We start from the raw sequence: 18742 nt of genomic DNA on the forward strand, positions 1-18742 counted from the left end.
GTCTGTAGCTGCTGGAGGCAGAGACGGTGCAGCACATCTTCAGTAACAACTACCAGTTGTGCAGCGAGATCTCAGAGAGCGTCCTGCAGCACTTCATCCACTGCCTGGCCACGCACGGCCGCCACGTCCAGTACCTCAACTTCCTCCATACCATCATCAAGGCTGAGGGCAAATACGTGAAGAAGTGTCAGGACATGATCATGACCGAGGTGAGGATGAGGAGGAAGAGGCTTCACTGTGCTGATTCTTCAAGAATCACCTAAATGTTTGTTTCCAGGTGACGTAGTAACGATCTCTCTCTGCAGTTAACTAACTCAGGCGAGGACGTCGTCGTCTTTTACAACGACAAGACCTCCTTCAACGTCATGCTGGACTTGATGGCGGAGAGCAGGGAGGGAGTCAGCGAGAGCAGCCCGCTCAGGTAACCATGGCAACCCTGTATCCTCATTGAAAAGACGCAGTCACACCAGCAGTTAGCGTTAGCACAAAGACACTCATGCAACCTTTTAAGTTAGAGGAAACTTGACATTTTATATTGTGATATTTAGATTTTTCTTTACTGGAAATGACAAACGATATAAATCTCCCTCCAGCCGTCTGCCACCTTATTCAGGTTTTTGTAGTCAAATGAGGAGGTATCACTTATTAGACTGATGACTGTCAGTCACATGTTAAAGGAGACGCTCAGGTGAAGCAGAGTTCTTTATCTGAATCTGTTTTTCACTGTGATGAAAAGGTAGGAGACCAGGAAATAAAGATCATAACATTTAGGTGAAGAAACAACATTGAAGCAAGAGATATAGCAAGTTTCCTGTATTTTTAATATATACATTTTTATTTTTACCTGTTAGGGTTTAAGTTTATTGAGAGCACAGAAGCTAAACTAGGAGATGCTTCAACACTGGAGAATGAGGTACAAAATAATTTATCAAGATAAGTTTTATCAAAGACTCCTGTTGTCCAGAGCTGGAACAGATCTTGAACGTGTGCTCTGTAGGAGCCTCAGCCTGTCCAAACATACAAACAAATGCATATTAAACCAACTGTTTGAGCACTTTTCAGTGATGGCCTCGTCTTCCTCGTTCCTGATTGGGTAGGAGTTGAGTCGGGTGTTTGGACCCCGACATACTATCTGTACTTTCATGTAAAACACATTACCTGTAATGAAATGTGCTTTATAATATATATTCAGGTAGGTTGCTGACGCGGTCCTCTAAAGACAAAAATCATCCAAAAAATCCGTTTTAAGTCAGAATTGTCAATCAAAAGATCAAATTAGTACAAATTGCAGACGTACAGTAGATCAATAAACGTCCACAAAATCAGATATTTTCTCCAAAGTTGGAGTGTTTTGTTGAAGGACGTTTCTTCCTCCTGCAGGTATCACATCTCTCTGGTGGAGCTGTTAGCCGCCTGCGCAGAAGGGAAAAACGTTTACACGGAGATCAAATGTACGTCGCTGCTGCCGCTGGAGGACGTGGTCAGAGTGGTGACGCACGAGGACTGCATCACTGAGGTGAGCTTCTCTACGTAAAGTCACCAATTATACCTATAAGTTTATTTATCTGCACAAATACCAAAAACCGTTAATGGATTGTGCAGGTGAGATTTTTCAAAAACCTCCAAAAAAGGTGAAAAAAAATTAATTGACGTTTATCAAAAAATAAAGTAATAAATTGGGGGTGAACGGAGGCGTCCTGGTGGCCGAGTGGTGAAGCTTTGCTGTATGTCTTACCTGTCTGTCTACCTGTCTGTCTGTCTGCCTGTCTGTCTACCTGTCTGTCTACCTGTCTGTCTACCTGTCTGTCTCTCTCCAGGTGAAAATCGCCTATGTGAACTTTGTGAATCACTGCTACGTGGACACCGAGGTGGAAATGAAGGAAATCTACACGTCCAACCACATCTGGAAACTGTTTGAAGACTTCACAGTGGACATGGCTCGGGTAACAGGACTGAGCTGCTGCTTATGATTATCGGCACATCAGTTATTATACATAGAAACTTTTTATCTATTAGAACTCATTAATCAGTCCCTGTCATTAATTGCACACACATAAACACACACACACACAGAGTTTGAAATGTTTTCTCCTCTGCAGGTTTGTAACAAACGAGAGAAGCGTCTTTCTGATCCCATCTTGGAGAAATACATCATCAACGTCGTCTTTGACACCATCAACGCCTTCTTCAGCTCCCCGTTCTCTGAAAACAGCACCTCTCTGCAGGTGAGGATCCACTCAGTTCAGCTAACACACTTACAGTGATGATGTCATTTTCACAGAGACATTTTAGCTTAAAAAAAAAAATCTCCTCACTCTTTTTATCATCAATAGATCAATAGAAAACATGAAGGTATCAGCTGCTCATGTTTATCCAAGCGTCTCATCAGCAGACTAATTACATCAACTGTAGATAATTAACGTTAATGAAATGAAAAGTCAGTGTGTTCTCATTTTAATGTTTCTCTGCAGCTGCTGTATTCACACAAAGATTGTTTGTGAGTAAAGACGCATCACTGCTGTACGACCACCAGTGGACTGTGTGTTCTTCTCCGTAGAAACGATCAGCTGATCACCTCACGTCACTTTAAGAATCTCCCAGTTAAACTGATTCAGATCACACGTGTTGATCATGTCTGAATCAGTCGGAGCTTCTTTTACAGCAAAAAAGTGTTGACACTAAAATGTCTCTCTGTGTCTCCGTCAGACTCATCACACCATCGTCACTCATCTGCTTCAGTCATCGGTCAGACTGCTGGACTGTCCCTGGCTGCAGCAGCAACACAGAGGACAGGTGGAGACCTGCATCAAGACCCTGGCTATGACAGGTAACACACACACACACACACACTGGTTCAACCCACTCAGATTATTGCTTCTTGCACAGGAGCTCACAGAAATACACTCATCTCTCTGTCACAATGAAGTCTGACCATTAATACAGTAACATATGCAAACTTTATCCACTGGGAAGCTGTAAACACCTCAGCAGAAAATATGAATCTCAGTTAGACTTAAGGCACCTTTACACTGTGCAACAATAACAATCATGTAAGCTTATTCCTATAATTAAATCATAGTTTGTTTAGTTTTATCAGTTTGTAAATGAGAGTAAAGACTCGTCATCAGCTGCTACTAGCATATCACATGATTCTGTACAGTTGAGTGAATTGAGTCAAGTTGTATTGTGGGTAATGTAGGCGATGTAAGACCAGATGTTTCTGGTTCTGCTGCATCAATCATTTTGATACTTTTTTAAACAACTGTCCATCGTGAGTCTGACAGTGTTCTAGGAGTATAATGATAATAATGATAAATCTTTAGAGTCTGACATCCTCCAAAGATTAAAGATAGTCCAAAGATAAGATGGCTGCCACCTCATGATCCTAGCATCAGAAAATAGTTGATTAGTTTTAATGTCTTCAGTCGTCTCGTTGTGTTTTATTACATTAATGTTTCATGGTTTTTTTTTGTTTATGCTGCCTTGCTGCAAAAATCATTTCCTCTTATGAAACTATGAAGTCCTGAACTGACCTGATATATTTTCCTGACATTGTGTTACTTTAGCCGTCTACTGCCTGAATTGATAAAGCAAGATCCCGCCCTCTGGATCGAGTCTGACCACTAGATAAATGTCTCTCTCTCTCTCTCTCTGTGTTTAGCTAAGAGTCGTTCCATCTCTCTTCCTCTGGACCTGGAGGCTCAGATCAGCTCCGTGTTGTCCAGTTCTGCTCTCAACTCGCTGTCCCGCTCCAACCCCAACTACAAATCCTCGTCCCGCTCCTCCCGCCCCCTGGCTCCCAGCAACCCCTGGGACTACAAGAACATCATAGAGAAGCTACAGGTACACCAGCTCCCGCCAAAAAGAAATGTAACGTTTAGTTTTTCAATCTAACCTTTATTTAACAGGTAAGTCCCACTGATGTCATTCATTATCTGTTTATGACATGAGTTACAGTCGTTGACTAATTCACTAATAAATATTTATATCTTCTTTTATAAACCATTTATTAACTGTTAATATAATGATTATAAATGCTAAATAGAAGTATTACCATTTAATTAGAGATGCAACTACTCATTATTTTCATTACTGATTAATCTGTTGATTATTTTCTCGATTAATCGATTAGTTGTTTGGTCCATAAAATGGTGATAAATGTGGATCAGTGTCTCCCAGAGTCCAAGAGGATGTGCTTAAATATATTGTTTCGTTCACAACCCAAAGATATTCAGTTTACTGTCATAGAGACTCAAGAAACCGGAAAATATTCACATTTGAGAAGCTGGAATCAGAGAATTTATTCTTAAAAGATAGTTCAAATAGTTGCCAATTAATGTAATAGTCGGCAACTAATTGATTAATCGACTTATCGTTGCAGCTCTGCATTTAATATTTAATACAAAGTCTGATCTGAAGTATTATACACATAAAAATCAGCACAAATACGTCAGTAACATCAAATCCTGTCAGACTGGCAGATCTCTAGTTACACCATGTAGAGGTAATGTGTGTGTGTGTGTGTGTGTGTGTGTGTGTGTGTGTGTGTGTGTGTGTGTGTCCAGGACATCATCAACACTCTGGAGGAGCGTCTGAAGCCTCTGGTGAACGCCGAGCTGTCGGTCCTGGTGGATGTTCTTCACCAGCCGGAGCTGCTGTTTCTGGAGGGAACCGACGCCCGACAGCGCTGCGAGTCCGGAGGCTTCATCTCCAAGTAATAAAAATAATAATAATAAACTTTATGTCTATAACAAGATTCATGCATAAAATGCTACACAAAGGATCTGTAACTATCGTGTCGATGGTTCATATATCTTATACTTTATACCACTAGGCTGCCATAAAGCTAATACTAGTTTAGACTAATCATTCCTCCTGTTCATACTGACCATTAGAAGATCCCTTCATAATGACCTTACAATGGAAGTGATGGAGGACAAAATCCACAGTCCTCCTTCTGTGCAAAAATGTATTTAAAGTTTATCTGAAGCTAATATGAAGCTTCAGCGTCCAAATGAGTCAAATCAAGTAGATATCTTTCAACGTTACAGTCTTTTTAGTGCCAAAGTCCCTCTTTTTGTTACTATACTTCCACCTGCAGCTCAACAGGGAAACACTGTCCGAGGAAACACAAAGAGGGAAATTGATGCTAAAAAGACTTTAAATGTGTCAGATATCCACTTGATATGACTAACTCAGACTGCTGAAGCTGAATAGAAGCTTCACACAGACTTTTAAATGACTGTGTGGACACACTGTGGATTTTATCCTCCATCACTTCCAGTGAAAGCACATTTGAAGGATCTTATAATATCCAGTATGAACAGGAGGAATGATTACAGCGAGGAAAACCAGTCGCCTCCCTTAGCTTTTCTATGGGAACCATCTGGGACTGTCTCACCCATATTGCCTAAATCTGCATAATAGTATCTGGTTTAATTGACCACTGGAGCTGTCGGGTTATTCAGTGATTTATGATTGTCGATGCAGAACATCTGCTAGTTGCTTGTGAGAATTTTTTCCAATCTTGTTTTGTTGTCAGCTGAGCTGTATGAAGAATAATTAGCTTGAACAAGTAACTGTGATACTGCTAGCTTGTCGGCTGCTGTCTGTATCCACCCAGCTAAAGATATTACCGTCTATTCCAACAGCGCTGCTGTAAATCCTTCATTCATGAAGGTAGTGCTCAGTTTTACTACTACTACTACTATTACTACCTACTTACAGCCCCAAAAAGAAAAGAGAATTCATACAGTGGGGAAACTCAAAGTTCTTCACATGAAAATAAAGATTAATACATTAATAAAATACAGGAAAAAGTTAAGAATCGAGGAAAAAAACAATAACAACAACATAGGAATTCATGTATAAATTACAGAGAGGAAAACCTCTTTCACTGTGTGTGTGTGTGTGTGTGTGTGTGTGTGTGTGTGTGTGTGTGCAGGCTGATCCAGCACACCAAGGCTCTGATGTCTGCAGAGGAGAAGTTGTGTATCAAGGTGCTGAGAACGCTGCAGGAGATGTTGATCAGGACTCTGGACTTTGATGAAAAGGTCAGTTAAGAGATAACAAACTGTGACAAATTTTTTTTGTTTAGATTATGTTTATGGCTTTTTTATTGGACAGTTTGTCAGTTAAGATTCAACCAGAATGGTGTTGAATGTCTTAACCAGTGACTTCTGATGAAGCGTTTCTTCAGCAGCGAAAGCCTGTAAACCTCTGATACAGTGACCTGCTGCTCTTAACTGTAGGGAAATTAAAATCTTATTATATATAAAAACCAAACTATGTATTTATAGAGACTTTTAGACTTTTTTTAGATTTTTTTGTCCAAAAATCAGCCTTGAATTTCCTTGAATTTGGTCATAAAAGGTCTTTTAAAGTTGTCTTTGTGTAGAATTTGTAAATTCCCAACGTTGCTGCACACTCACATCACATAATAATTCATTTTTGTTTATGATCAAGGTAACAAAAAGGTTCTGCGTTGCTGTTCTGTCGCGTTGTTTCAGGGAATATCACTGCGGAAGGTTCTGCTGCAGAACTATCTCTTTCCAAACAAGAAGAACAACCCGAAGAACGACCTGGCTGAGCTCGGAGCTGCAGGTACGAATTCATGTATCCCAGAAGGGCAAATTCAGTTCTACAGCCTACTCAGACCACAGAGCAGCAACATGTCAGAGACAACAGATCAGTACATTGGTACCTTGTCCTGACACGGCTCAGAGACCTTTATCTACCTGGAACAAGGCCTTCATCTGAGACCGGCAGTTTTTCTTTTCATAATATGTCAGTAACCTTGTAGTAACATATCTTACAGATTTGACTCTGGTGTCTGGGACTTCTGTCATTTTAAATGGCTGATATTGTGGAAAACAAGAAAAGTGATGTTTGGGATGGATCAGGGTGATGCTGGAGCCTCCTGTGCTGTAAAATAACTCAGCTCTGTCTCCACAGTCATTTTAAGTCATTTGAAATTTTGAAATTCGTGACTCAAGAGCAAGCGGTGTTCAGACGGTACCCGTTACTGCGTCGCACCAGAAAGTCAGATCAGATCAGCAGGAAGCTTCATCACGAGTCCGCCGCCGCCGCCGCCCGGCGACACGCTGAGTGTTTAACTTCTGTAGTCGCATCACAGCCGGATGACGAGTAAAGCAGCACGCTGGAAGTGTTGCTGGTTGTTCAGCAGCAGCAGCAGTGGTCGTGTGTGTGTGTGTGTGTTCAGCACGTTTTACAGCCGACTGTCTGCTGAACGAGACTCAGCTGCAGGATTTTCTACTGTTTCATCTTCAATCTGTGGGTGAATTTAAAACTTTTTGTTCCTCAGCTAAAAGGAATATAATATATCCGTGTTAAAGCTAAGCTAACGACCTCCGGCTACATTTGAAAAACAGATTTTGACTCTGTGAGGAAACTTCAGACACGAGCTCCCCGTCCTGAAACATCCTGTAGAGTCTCAGCTGAGCAGCAGCAGCTTCATTCAGGATCAGACTTCATATACTGTCTTACATCTGCAGCTGCAGACATTACAGCAGGTAAACATGCTGCTGCTGTCATTAGGTTGTATTCTGATTGGCCAATCAGAGTAGCTGCTCATTAATAATGCAGATTTTATATAAATACCTTCAGAAGCAGCCTGCTGGAGGACAGAGAGGAATCTGGGCTGTAAGGAAAGACGGATTTAGAGAAATCGAAACAACTTTTGGTGATAAAATGTCACAGATATGTTTAAAAATAGACTCAGGATTCATTTTAAAAAATGTCAATGTGTGTGTGTGTGTGTGTGTGTGTGTGTGTGTGTGTCAGGCGGGGAGCAGGAGCGTGATTGGGCGGCGGTGGCGGCGGTTCAGTGCCGTCTGGACAGAGAAGGAGGAACGAAGCTGTTCACTGATCTGGTGATGAGCAGCAAGAACGACAAAATCTTCCTGGAGTGCATCCAGCTGGCCATCTGTCTGCTGGAGGGAGGCAACACTGAGATACAGGTCCGTCAACAAACACGCAGGATCCAAATATTTCAAAGCTGATGTGAGGAAGTGTACGTTTTGGACGACAAAGTGAATAATGCTTTGATTAAAGATCAAATAAGCCAAAAATCAGAACATATGGTTTAATCAAAAATGAGTTTAGTACTGAAAAATATGAGAAATTTAATCTGCCTAAAAGGAAAAGATGTTATCTTACCATTATATTTGAAAACAGGTTAGTTATGTGAGATAAATAATACATTTCATTTGGTTTTGCCCTTTGTATCATGATTACAGAGAGAAATAATTACGTAAAACTAAATATGATTACTTCCTTATGGAAGATGCTGAAATTATGAAAACTCTGTGAGTATTTGGATGAAACCTGGTCATTAAGAAGACATGTTTTATATAGATAGAGTTCTCTCATATGTGGTGCTCACATCTCAAAGATGTATGTCTGTTTGCTGTTTGGATGTTTTTGGGGGGACCGCGATGTTTAAACGTCCCGTCTGTCTCCTGCAGAACTCCTTCTATAAGCTGATGATGGGGGACAACAAGTCGGAGAAGTTCTTCAAGGTTCTGCATGACAGGATGAAGGAAGCCCAGACGGACATAAAAGCTACGGTGTCCGTTAACGTGGGAGAGATGACGCACAAGGCCAACGAGAAGGAGCTGGAGAACGGTGACATCTTAAAATCCTACCTGTCAGATCAGATTGTTTATACATAGACAGTACGAGAGGTTTGAGCTGTGGACTGCTCAGATAACTCTTTTCTTCTTACTCCGTAAAGCTTCTGCAGCATTGGTACTTCCCGGTGCAGGAGGTCACCCGCTACTGGTCCCGGGTCAGTCCATCGCCCCGGTAACAGGCGCCTCCTCCATGCCAGCTCACCCTGTAGTGGAGCAGAGGGAGGTGGAGACGGAGATGGGACCAGCTGTTGCCATCATGAAGCCGATCCTGAGGTTCCTACAGCTGCTCTGTGAGAACCACAACCACGACCTACAGGTTGGTTAACTTACTAACCAGTCAGTGTAAGATGTTTTGTTTTTGCAGCTTATCATTTGTTTTGCTCATTTTCAGTCTGTCTTCTCATAGTTTAATGTTTTGTATGAAGAAACCAGGATCTTAGCTTAGCTGTAACTAACCAACTAGTTAACTGACTAACTTTTTAATGTTGTGTGAGAGAAGACCAGAATCTTTAGGGTAATTAACTAACCAGCTAACTAATTAGGATTTTAATTCTGTGTGAGTCTCAATCAGGATCTTTAGACCTACTAACAATCTAACTGGCTGATTGACTAATTAACGGTTGTTAAGTGTATAAATCCAGTGCTCCTCCTTCTGTAGAAGTCATGTAACCAGTGTCCACCTCTAATGTTGGGAGTGTTTTCCTTTTCCAATAACTCTAACGGAGGCAGCAGCGCCACCTGAAATTTCTAAGAATTGCATATTTTATGTTCCCATCCCTGATCACCTCTTTAAGCCTAAATCTTGTCTTCTTCAAGGTAGCAAAACATGCATTATGATAATATCTTGTTGAAGAAATATATTTCTAAATAGAAGTAGGGAGTTTTAATCTCCACACCAATACAGCCAGATGTTTTTAGCAGCATCTAGTGTCCATTAGAGAAACTGCAGCTGTCATTTATCTCTTTTGTTCCCAGAACTTCCTGCGCTGCCAGAACAATAAAACCAACTACAACCTGGTTTGTGAGACTCTTCAGTTCCTGGACATCATGTGTGGAAGCACCACCGGAGGTCTGGGCCTGCTGGGTCTCTACATCAACGAATCAAACGTCCACTTGATCACACAGACGCTGGAGACCCTCACCGAGTACTGCCAGGGCCCCTGCCAGGAGAACCAGGTGATCCATCACACAGAAATACAACCGGGAGGAAGAACACAGAGTCATAGAAAGCAGGAAGACTCACAATAAATTCTGCTACATTGTTGATTTGTTTATTCATTCAACCTTTACATTAAGCTGCACACGCATAACTCCAATACAATAATTTATTCCAGCTTATAAAGATCAACGTTCACGATCACTAGGACAAGTGTTTCAAATCAGAGCTCGAAGGACATAAAACTGGAGTCCAGAGAAAGCAAAACAAAAACACGTCCATATATCTAAAAACCAACAAGAACAAAGCAGAGAAATACAAGATAGAAATGAGAAAAACTCCAAACCGAACCGACATAAACCAATAAATATTCCAGCAGTGAGCGAGACAGTGACAACACCTGTTTCTTATTTTTATTCATGTTGTGCTTCCCTCCAACACACCTGTCACATGTTCAGGTGTGCAGAGACTCTTTACATTTTTTTTTTAGGAAATACAGGATAAAAACCTTAAATAGAAAAAAAACTTACGTTTGAAATTGCATTAAATTTACAAAATACAAGTTGATTTCTATTTCGATAAAAATGTAAATGCAAATAAAAAAACTTTCTAAATGTTTAAAAAGTCAAAGTGTGGAAAAGAAAAAAAAAACATGTATCAGAAATGAAAAGGCAAAAATTATAAATATATACAATATAATATACACTCACTGGCCACTTCATTAGATTATACAGCTGTGCCATGAATTCTACTTTTCAGTGCCTATAAATGTTTTTTTTCCACTAGAGGCAGTAAATTAATCACATTTCTGACAGCATATAATAATGATAATATAATAATCGTAAAAGTAGGCAGAGCTGTTTTTTGTCTGTAGGACGTCACCTGTTCTGTGGGTGAGCCGTCCGAGGCTCACTGGGAACGGATCTACTTTCTGTGAAGAACTTATTTTTTGTTTGTTGATCAGATATTTCCAGTGATTAAAGTCCACATGAAACTGTTACATCTTTAACAGTTTCCTGTTACCTGTATAACAATTATAACCTGGACTCCGACTGAACGTTTATCGTGTTATTCTGCGGCGCGGCTAACCACAGAACTTACCAGAGGCTAGGTTACCCATAATCCTCTTTGTGCTCCTCACTACGGGAGTCATGCTAGCCCAAAATACACAACAGGAAGAGCATTTCGAGAGTATCTAACTTCCATATTGTGACGTGTTTCTGAGTGAAACGTGACAGACAGGTTGAAAAGTTGGCGTCTCTTTGCCGCTACAAGTTGAAGATTGATTGACGGGTTGATGTCATGATCTTATTGGTTGAAACTGGTTGGTTCGAGCCTACGTAAGCACACGTCATATTTTGTTTTACTGGAAGAAATCATGATTGGATTTTGATACAAAGGAATTGATTTCTTTGTATTTTTTGTCATATATTATTAAATAGATGCTCAATATGAAATTCAAATACAAAATGTATCATGATAAAAATGATTAATGTACAGGGAGAACAGCAGTGATCCTAGAACGGACCCCTGAGGAACCCCTTTATGATCCTTATTAATCCATTAATCCGGTGTGTGTTCCAGACCTGCATCGTGACCCACGAGTCCAACGGCATTGACATCATCACGGCTCTGATCCTGAACGACATCAGTCCGCTGTGTCGATACCAGATGGAGATGGTGCTGCAGCTGAAGGTGCGTTTGGTTTACCTGTCCATGTACGCACCTGTGACACAGTCTGACATACAGTTTGTCCTCATGCTGGGGTCAGACCGGCTGTTTGACCGCTGCTGATGTTGTCTTCCTGGTTGCCAGGACAACGCCTCCAAGCTGCTGTTGGCGCTGATGGAGAGTCGTCACGACAGCGAGAACGCAGAGAGAATCCTGTTCAACCTGCGACCTCGAGAGCTGGTCAGAGCATCGTTCCTTCGTTCCTTCATCTTCCTCGCTTTGTCTTTTCTTTCTCGTTATCATGGTCCAGTCCGTTAACTAGCAAACTCTGCGGTTAACCCTGTCTTTTTGATCTCACAACATCAACACTTAGTTCAGTTGCCATGGGAACCAATGCTGCTGTCTATCTGCTAATATTCACACAACAGCAGTAGATGGAAACATGCATTAACTTGAATTCTCTTTTACGACTTTTACTGATTTGGTTAAAGTTTGCCCACATCTGGATGGAAACCTGACTAATGTCCACTGGAAACTGAAATGAGAACAACTAAACCATGAATTTGTCTGCATTTTAGCAGAGGGTTGATCACAGAGGGCAGGAAAGGCTAGACTGGACCACATGACCTCTGTCTGTTTGTTATGAACTCCGCCTCTTCACGTGCACAAGCTCATAGTTGGATTGATAAACGCAGATATTTATATAGTGTTAATATTCTGTGTGCGTGTGTGTGTGTGTGTGTGTGCAGATGGAGGTGATAAAGAAGGCCTACTATCAGGAGAGCGAGTGTGAGGGGGTGGAGGTTTCTCCCCGTGAGGTGGGACATAACATCTACATCCTGGCTCAGCAGGTGATAAAAACACAAGCTCCTCATTGGCTGGCAAGGAGGTCCCACTCTCTCCTCCCAGTTACTCCCAGTTCTGTCATTCCTGTTTCTTGTAGTGTTGTAAATAAAGTCTGTTTTAATAATGATGTTTGTTTCCAGCTGGCCAGACACAACAAGATCCTGCAGAACCTCCTGAAACCTCCGAAGAAAAGTAAAGAGGGAGATGAGGGCATCTCCTCCATGGTAAACCTTGATTCAATCAATCAATCGATTAATAGGCTCATTTCAGATGATGATTGATCACTGGTGATCACTGTACAAAGCAGCCAGGTAGATTTTTCTTGCTGTAATCATTCCTCCTGTTCATACTGACCGTTAGTGTCAGCTGGTACTCCTGTGATTTACTGTAAGTATTCCTGAGGTGCTGCAGTAGTCTTAACAGTAACATCATGATGCTGTTTTTGTTTTTCTGTCCACAGTTGAACCTGAACAACCGTCCGCTGTCCCAGATGTTAAAGTCCTCAGCTCCAGCTGCTGTGGTGGAGCAGGACCCACTGGAGTACTACGACCAGCTGACGGCACAGATAGAGGTACGACTACTGCTGATACTACTGGATTCCCTCGCAATAATTGATTAGTATTGTCTCTTATCACATTGTCGGACAGTTTTTTTTAAAAAAAAGGATGAAAATCGATGAAGCAGAATCAGAAGCATCATCGTTTTTATTCCACACATTCTTCTTCCCTGTTAAAACCTGGCGCCTACATCAGTGGTGGAAGTACTGCACTGAAGTATAATTTTAAGTACAATTTGACAGCTTTAGTTACTTTTCAGATGAAGATTTGACACAATGGATAATATAACAAGCTTTTAAAATACAACACATTGTTAAAGATGAAACCAGTGGTTTCCAACCTTTTTGTCTTTTGACGTCTTACAAAAAGCAGTGTGTAGTCGGGGTCACATTTCACATGTCTATGAGTTGTTAACAGCTCCACCAAATAGTGATTTTTCCCTCTAAACTTCTCACATGCTTTCATTTCAATAAATGTTCAAATGATCCAATATTTCAGCAAAAATCAAAGATTAGAGAAAAAGTCCAAAAACTGAAAACAGATTTGTGTATCAGAACTTTGTTTTTTCTTCTTTCCTCTCCCATTAATCATCTCACCACCCCTCAGATTTATCTGCTGACCCTTTGGAGGGGCCCGACCCCTAGGTTGGGAACCACTGGACTAAACTAGCTAACTGTATATAAAGTAGTGTAAACTAGCTCCACCTCCAGCAGCTACAACAGTAACATGCTGCTCTAACACTGATGCTTCACTATTAATAATCTAATGATGTCATATATAATAATATATCAGTCAGAGCTGTTAAATCTCTCCGTGTGTCTGCAGATCGTGCGTGAGGACCGCAGCATGGAGCAGATCGTGTTTCCTGTTCACCCCATCTGCGAGTTCCTGACGGAGGAGTCCAAGTTCCGTGTTTTCAACACCACCGAGCAGGACGAGCAGGGGTCAAAGGTCACGCATTTCTTTGAGCAAACCTCCTTCCTGCATGGAGAGATGGAGTGGCAGAAGAAGCTGAGGAGTGAGAAAACACACACACACACACACACACACACACACACACACACACACACACACACACACACACACACAGCAGACTGAGAGTGATGATGATTCATTCAGTTGTAGATCTGCTGTTGGTCATTGTGAAGAGAAAGTAATCAATCAATAATGAAAATCTATATATTTTAGTATGGAGCCCTAAAGTGTGGATAATGGATGAATAATTATGACATCATAAGATGAATACATTGTGCAAAATATATTAATGAAACAATAACTTGTAAAATAATTTGATAAATCATTATTATTATATATACAGTATAATAAATCATATAATGTAAATGTTATTTCATTATGTTTATTTTAATAATAACAGTTTTTTTTGGGATTGGAGACATTTTTCTTTCAAAAGTCTGTTTTCATTTTATAATGTCACCTCTTAAACTAGCTTAACAACTGCTACGCGGTCATTTTGAATCATCTACAGAATGTAGCTGCTGCTGAAAATAAAAACACAGGAACTAACTTCTCCTTTCGCTTCTTTAGCTTAACAAGGCTGCACATCCATCTGTCTAACTGGCTCCGCTTCCAAGATCCTCTCCAGACATGTTTTAAGATACATAAAATACCAATAAATTAAAAAGAAGTTCAATTACCTGGTTAAAATGTCTTAAATGTTACATCTACTTCTTCTCCCTCGTTAAAAAACCCAGAATCTGTGAATATGCAAATATTTCTAAAGATTTCCTGCTGGACACCAGACGTCTCCTCCTTCACTGTAAAGTTCACTCTCAGTGTTTGTGCTCTGGAGGCTTCAAGTTTCCACATCACACTGGTATAAGTTGCATACTGGACCCTGATTGGCTCCAAACTAGTTGTGATGTCATAAAGCTCAGAGAAACTTTTCCTCCACAGAGAAGCTAAAGGAACACGACGAAAAACATGTTGTTGAGTTGAGGCACTTTAATGTCGCCTGATTGCTAACAGCTGTGTGTGTGTGTGTGTGTGTGTGTGTGTGTGTGTGTGTGTGTGTGTGTGTGTGTGTGTGTGTGTGTGTGTGTGTGTGTTGCAGGTATGCCGGTGTTGTACTGGTTCTCCAGGAGGATGACTCTGTGGGGAACCATCTCCTTTAACCTGGCCGTCTTCGTCAACCTCATCATCGCCTTCTTCTACCCGTACGACTCAGGACAAGGTACTACTGCAGATACTACTAGTACTACTGATACTGAAGGTTAGCGTGTGTGTCCACCTGGTATCACAACAGACACAGAGATGCTGGAAACAGCAGCCAGAGCTGGTTGAGTCGAGACACACTCATAGTAGAGTCAACTTCAGTCAGTTCAACGTTTGCTGAAGTCGTAATTTAATACAAAAATAAAATTATACAAGAAATAAAGCTTGATGATGATCTCCTCCCCCCTTCTCTCCTCTTCCTCCTCTCCTCTCCTCCTCTCCTCCTCCTCCTCCTCTCCTCCTCTCTCTCTGCAGGAGCGATAGACGACTCTCTGTTGTTGATGTTGTTCTGGATCCTGATGGGTCTCTCGGTGTTGGCGTTGTTCTCTCAGCGTTACGGCCTCCAGCCGCTGACTCTGGCTCTGATACTCAGATCCATCTACCACCTGGGCATCGGCAACACTCTCATACTGCTGGGCTCACTCAATGTAAGAAAAACTACATTACCCATCTACCACCTGGGCATGGGACGCACACTGATTAACCTCATGTGGCCCAGCCGTTATTTTGTTTATTCTAGTCCTGGTTTTGAGTCTTAACTTCCTGTTGTTGCTGGTTATAGTAAATATAAAGCCTTGATTGCACCGGCTGCATCATGTTCCGGCTGTGACGCGGTTTTGTTCCGTCCTCCACACGGCGTCGTATCCCACCGGGAGCGTTTCAGAAGCGGAGTGTTTAAAAAGTTTCCTCCAACATGGCTGTCAAGGGAAACCAAAAAAGTCCTCGGAGATGTTGAATTTTCATTTCAGATAACCTGCTGTTCTGTGTTTTTCTGTTCACTTCCAGCTGATCAATAAGGTGGTCTTTGTGGTGAGTTTTGTGGGGAACAATGGGACGTTTATTATGGGATACAAAGCCATGGTGATGGATATGGAGTTCCTCTACCATCTTGGATACGTTCTGACCTCCACACTGGGTCTGTTTGTCCACGAGCTCTTCTACAGCATCCTGGTAAACAACAACTTCCTGTCTCTTACTTAGAAACAGGAAAAATAAAGGCTCCACATTCTGTTTAGCCTGCGAATGATTGGTTTTCTGTGTATTTGCCTGCTCGTGTGTCTCCAGCTGTTCGACCTGATCTACCGGGAGGAGACGCTGTTTAACGTGATAAAGAGTGTGACTCGTAACGGTCGCTCCATCCTGCTGACGGCGCTGCTGGCGCTCATCCTCGTCTACCTCTTCTCCATCGTCGGCTTCCTCTGCTTGAAGGAAGACTTCATCATGGAGGTCGACCCGCTGCCGCAGATCGCTGCAGGTAACCTCTCACCTTCAACCTTAAACATCTGTGTCTCTTAGTGATAAACTTACAGAGAATTATCAGAGACTCTGCAACTCCTCTCGGCTCTCAGCTCATTGTTTATCTGTCCGGCTGCAACTTTATTGTTCTGGTTCACTTTCAACGCTCTCATAGCGTCGCCACTGTTCACTACCTGCTCAGCACCAAACGGCAAACAGACACAGTTAGCTGTAGACTAGCTGGTGAACATAGTGGAGCATTTAGCAGCTAAAGAGCCAGATATTTCCCTCAGGAGTTGGTAGAGAGTAAAAACAGCTAAAAGAGAGAATATTGGACAGAAACATGACTCTACATGAATGATAATGTTGCTCCGTAACTGCTGGATGTGGAAATAAGCAACTGTTTGCTAACATGTTAGCCACAACTACTCTATAAGCTGATGATATGACAGAAGTCATGTTTAGAAACTATTCTGCTAAAATCAAGTGGACAAAAAAAAAATCATTTCAACCAAACTGAAACTACAAAGGATCAAGAATAGAACCCTGAGGAACCCCACGATTAATTATTGACATTATTAATGTGATGATCATGTTGTAACTGCTGGATGTGGAAATAAGCAACTGCTTGTTTAATACTACTTGTTGTAATGATGGTTTAATTAAATCTAAACTATAAGCAAGTACTCCAAACATTTAGCATCACGCTGTCAGACTCGTGATGGACACATTCTTCTTTTTACCGTACTAGGGCTGCAATTAATGATTATTTTCCTTACCGATTAGTCTGATGATTATTTTTCTGGTTAATCATTTGGTCTATAAAAACGTGCGAGAGGCCCGAGGTGATGCCTTCTAAATCACTCGTTTTTGCCAACCAACAGTCCAAAACCTGCAGATACTTTATCTCATAAGAAAAGCTGAAAATCTTCACGATCCAGATGCTGGAACGAGGAAATGTTTGGATTTTGCTTAAAAAAATGTCCTAAAGAATTATTCAATTATCAAAATAGTTCCTGATTAACTAATCGGTTATTTGACTAATGGTTGCAGCTCTATTCCATATCTTTACTATGAGACCAAAGATTAAAACAGACTTAATAAATGATCCATTAAATGCTGTCATCATTTTTTAAAATGAGTATTAAAAGACATTTTTTTACATTTAATACGTGCCAGACTGATGGATTGAAATATAAATATTATATGTAGGTTTTAGGATTTCGATGTTCTCAAATTCACTCAACAGACTTATTGTAAGAATTTTAGGGACTAAAAACTAATAACTGATCAGAAAAGGTTGAGAAACCCTGAAACACAGTTTAACTATAAACCTCCTCTCACTACTGGAAGTCATTCTGTAAAGGGCGATCCAAACCGGATTCTGCACTTATTAAGACCAGTTGGCCTTGATTTGGTGCAGAAGATGTTGTTTATACTGGTCAGCTCCCAGTCTGTGTGTGTGTGTGTGTGTATGTACTGGTGAGTGTCTGTCAGTGACACAGTGTGTGTGTGTTTGTTTCTCAGCTCCTCAACAGAGTGAAGCTTCTCAGGATTTCCTCAAGTCGTGCTCCGCAGACGGGGTCAGCTGCACCACAGAGACCAACGCTGCCACTGTCACTGAGGACGAAGGTGAGACTGAGACCAGTTTAACGCCACACATCTGCAGAGTCGACTGTTCACTCTCAGTGGGATCGGCAGGACTTTTCACCTTATAGACAGACATTTGATTCAATGTTAATATTACAAATATCACATAAGAAAAGGCAGTTTGATTTAAACCGATGGTTTCCTGCACACAGTAGGGAGGCAGAGAACACGTAGCCACATTGTCCTGATAGCTAATATATAAATAATAAAACAACTTGCTGGAAACCAGTAAAATTACTGTTTAGAGGTGAATATGTATGCAATATAAAAAAAACTAAAAAAGTAAAGTTAGCATAAATATAAGAGTTACGTTAGATTAAAAAATTAAGAAATGTTAGAATAAAAACCTAAAGAGAAATGTTAGCATAAAAAATAAAAGTTATGTTAGAAGAAAAAGTATAGTTAGCATAAAAATAAAGAAATGTTAGCATAAGAAATAACATGAACCCCAAATGCAAAAAAGTGATAGAATTTAATCTGGTCAATATGTGCAGGCTTGAAGATCACAGAAAAGGCTCCGATCAGCAGTTCTGGACACATTAGAGTTAAAAATATGTAAAGTAGAGATGTTCTCCTGGTTCTCATTAGAACTCTAACAGCAGTGTTCTGAATGGGCTCAAGATTTCCAGCGAGATCATTACAAAGTCCAACATACTGGAGCTTTAAGAGCACATGTTTTTACGGATGTACACCCTGATATCTACAACACATGGTGTGTGTGTGTGTGTGTGTGTGTGTGT

At 41.0% G+C, this 18742-nt stretch overlaps 1 protein-coding gene across 1 annotated transcript in view; it reads left to right on the forward strand.

Moving 5' to 3' along the window:
• itpr3 (inositol 1,4,5-trisphosphate receptor, type 3) overlaps positions 1-18742 on the forward strand; it is an 82267-nt gene that overhangs the window by 58669 nt on the left and 4856 nt on the right. Inside the window, exons 31-55 of the mRNA XM_042409625.1 lie at positions 9-209; positions 306-421; positions 1381-1516; positions 1818-1943; positions 2100-2225; positions 2707-2827; positions 3662-3843; positions 4566-4714; positions 5945-6053; positions 6510-6603; positions 7804-7979; positions 8487-8646; positions 8756-8970; positions 9630-9830; positions 11395-11505; positions 11626-11721; positions 12231-12332; positions 12468-12551; positions 12788-12898; positions 13710-13902; positions 14956-15075; positions 15372-15544; positions 15903-16067; positions 16182-16371; positions 17880-17984. Coding sequence (XP_042265559.1) covers positions 9-209; positions 306-421; positions 1381-1516; positions 1818-1943; positions 2100-2225; positions 2707-2827; positions 3662-3843; positions 4566-4714; positions 5945-6053; positions 6510-6603; positions 7804-7979; positions 8487-8646; positions 8756-8970; positions 9630-9830; positions 11395-11505; positions 11626-11721; positions 12231-12332; positions 12468-12551; positions 12788-12898; positions 13710-13902; positions 14956-15075; positions 15372-15544; positions 15903-16067; positions 16182-16371; positions 17880-17984 — 3562 coding nt within the window. The remainder of the gene's footprint in view (positions 1-8; positions 210-305; positions 422-1380; positions 1517-1817; positions 1944-2099; positions 2226-2706; positions 2828-3661; positions 3844-4565; positions 4715-5944; positions 6054-6509; positions 6604-7803; positions 7980-8486; positions 8647-8755; positions 8971-9629; positions 9831-11394; positions 11506-11625; positions 11722-12230; positions 12333-12467; positions 12552-12787; positions 12899-13709; positions 13903-14955; positions 15076-15371; positions 15545-15902; positions 16068-16181; positions 16372-17879; positions 17985-18742) is intronic.

The sequence above is a fragment of the Thunnus maccoyii genome, chromosome 4 (genome assembly GCF_910596095.1).
Source record: "Thunnus maccoyii chromosome 4, fThuMac1.1, whole genome shotgun sequence".
Classification (NCBI taxonomy): domain Eukaryota; kingdom Metazoa; phylum Chordata; class Actinopteri; order Scombriformes; family Scombridae; genus Thunnus; species Thunnus maccoyii.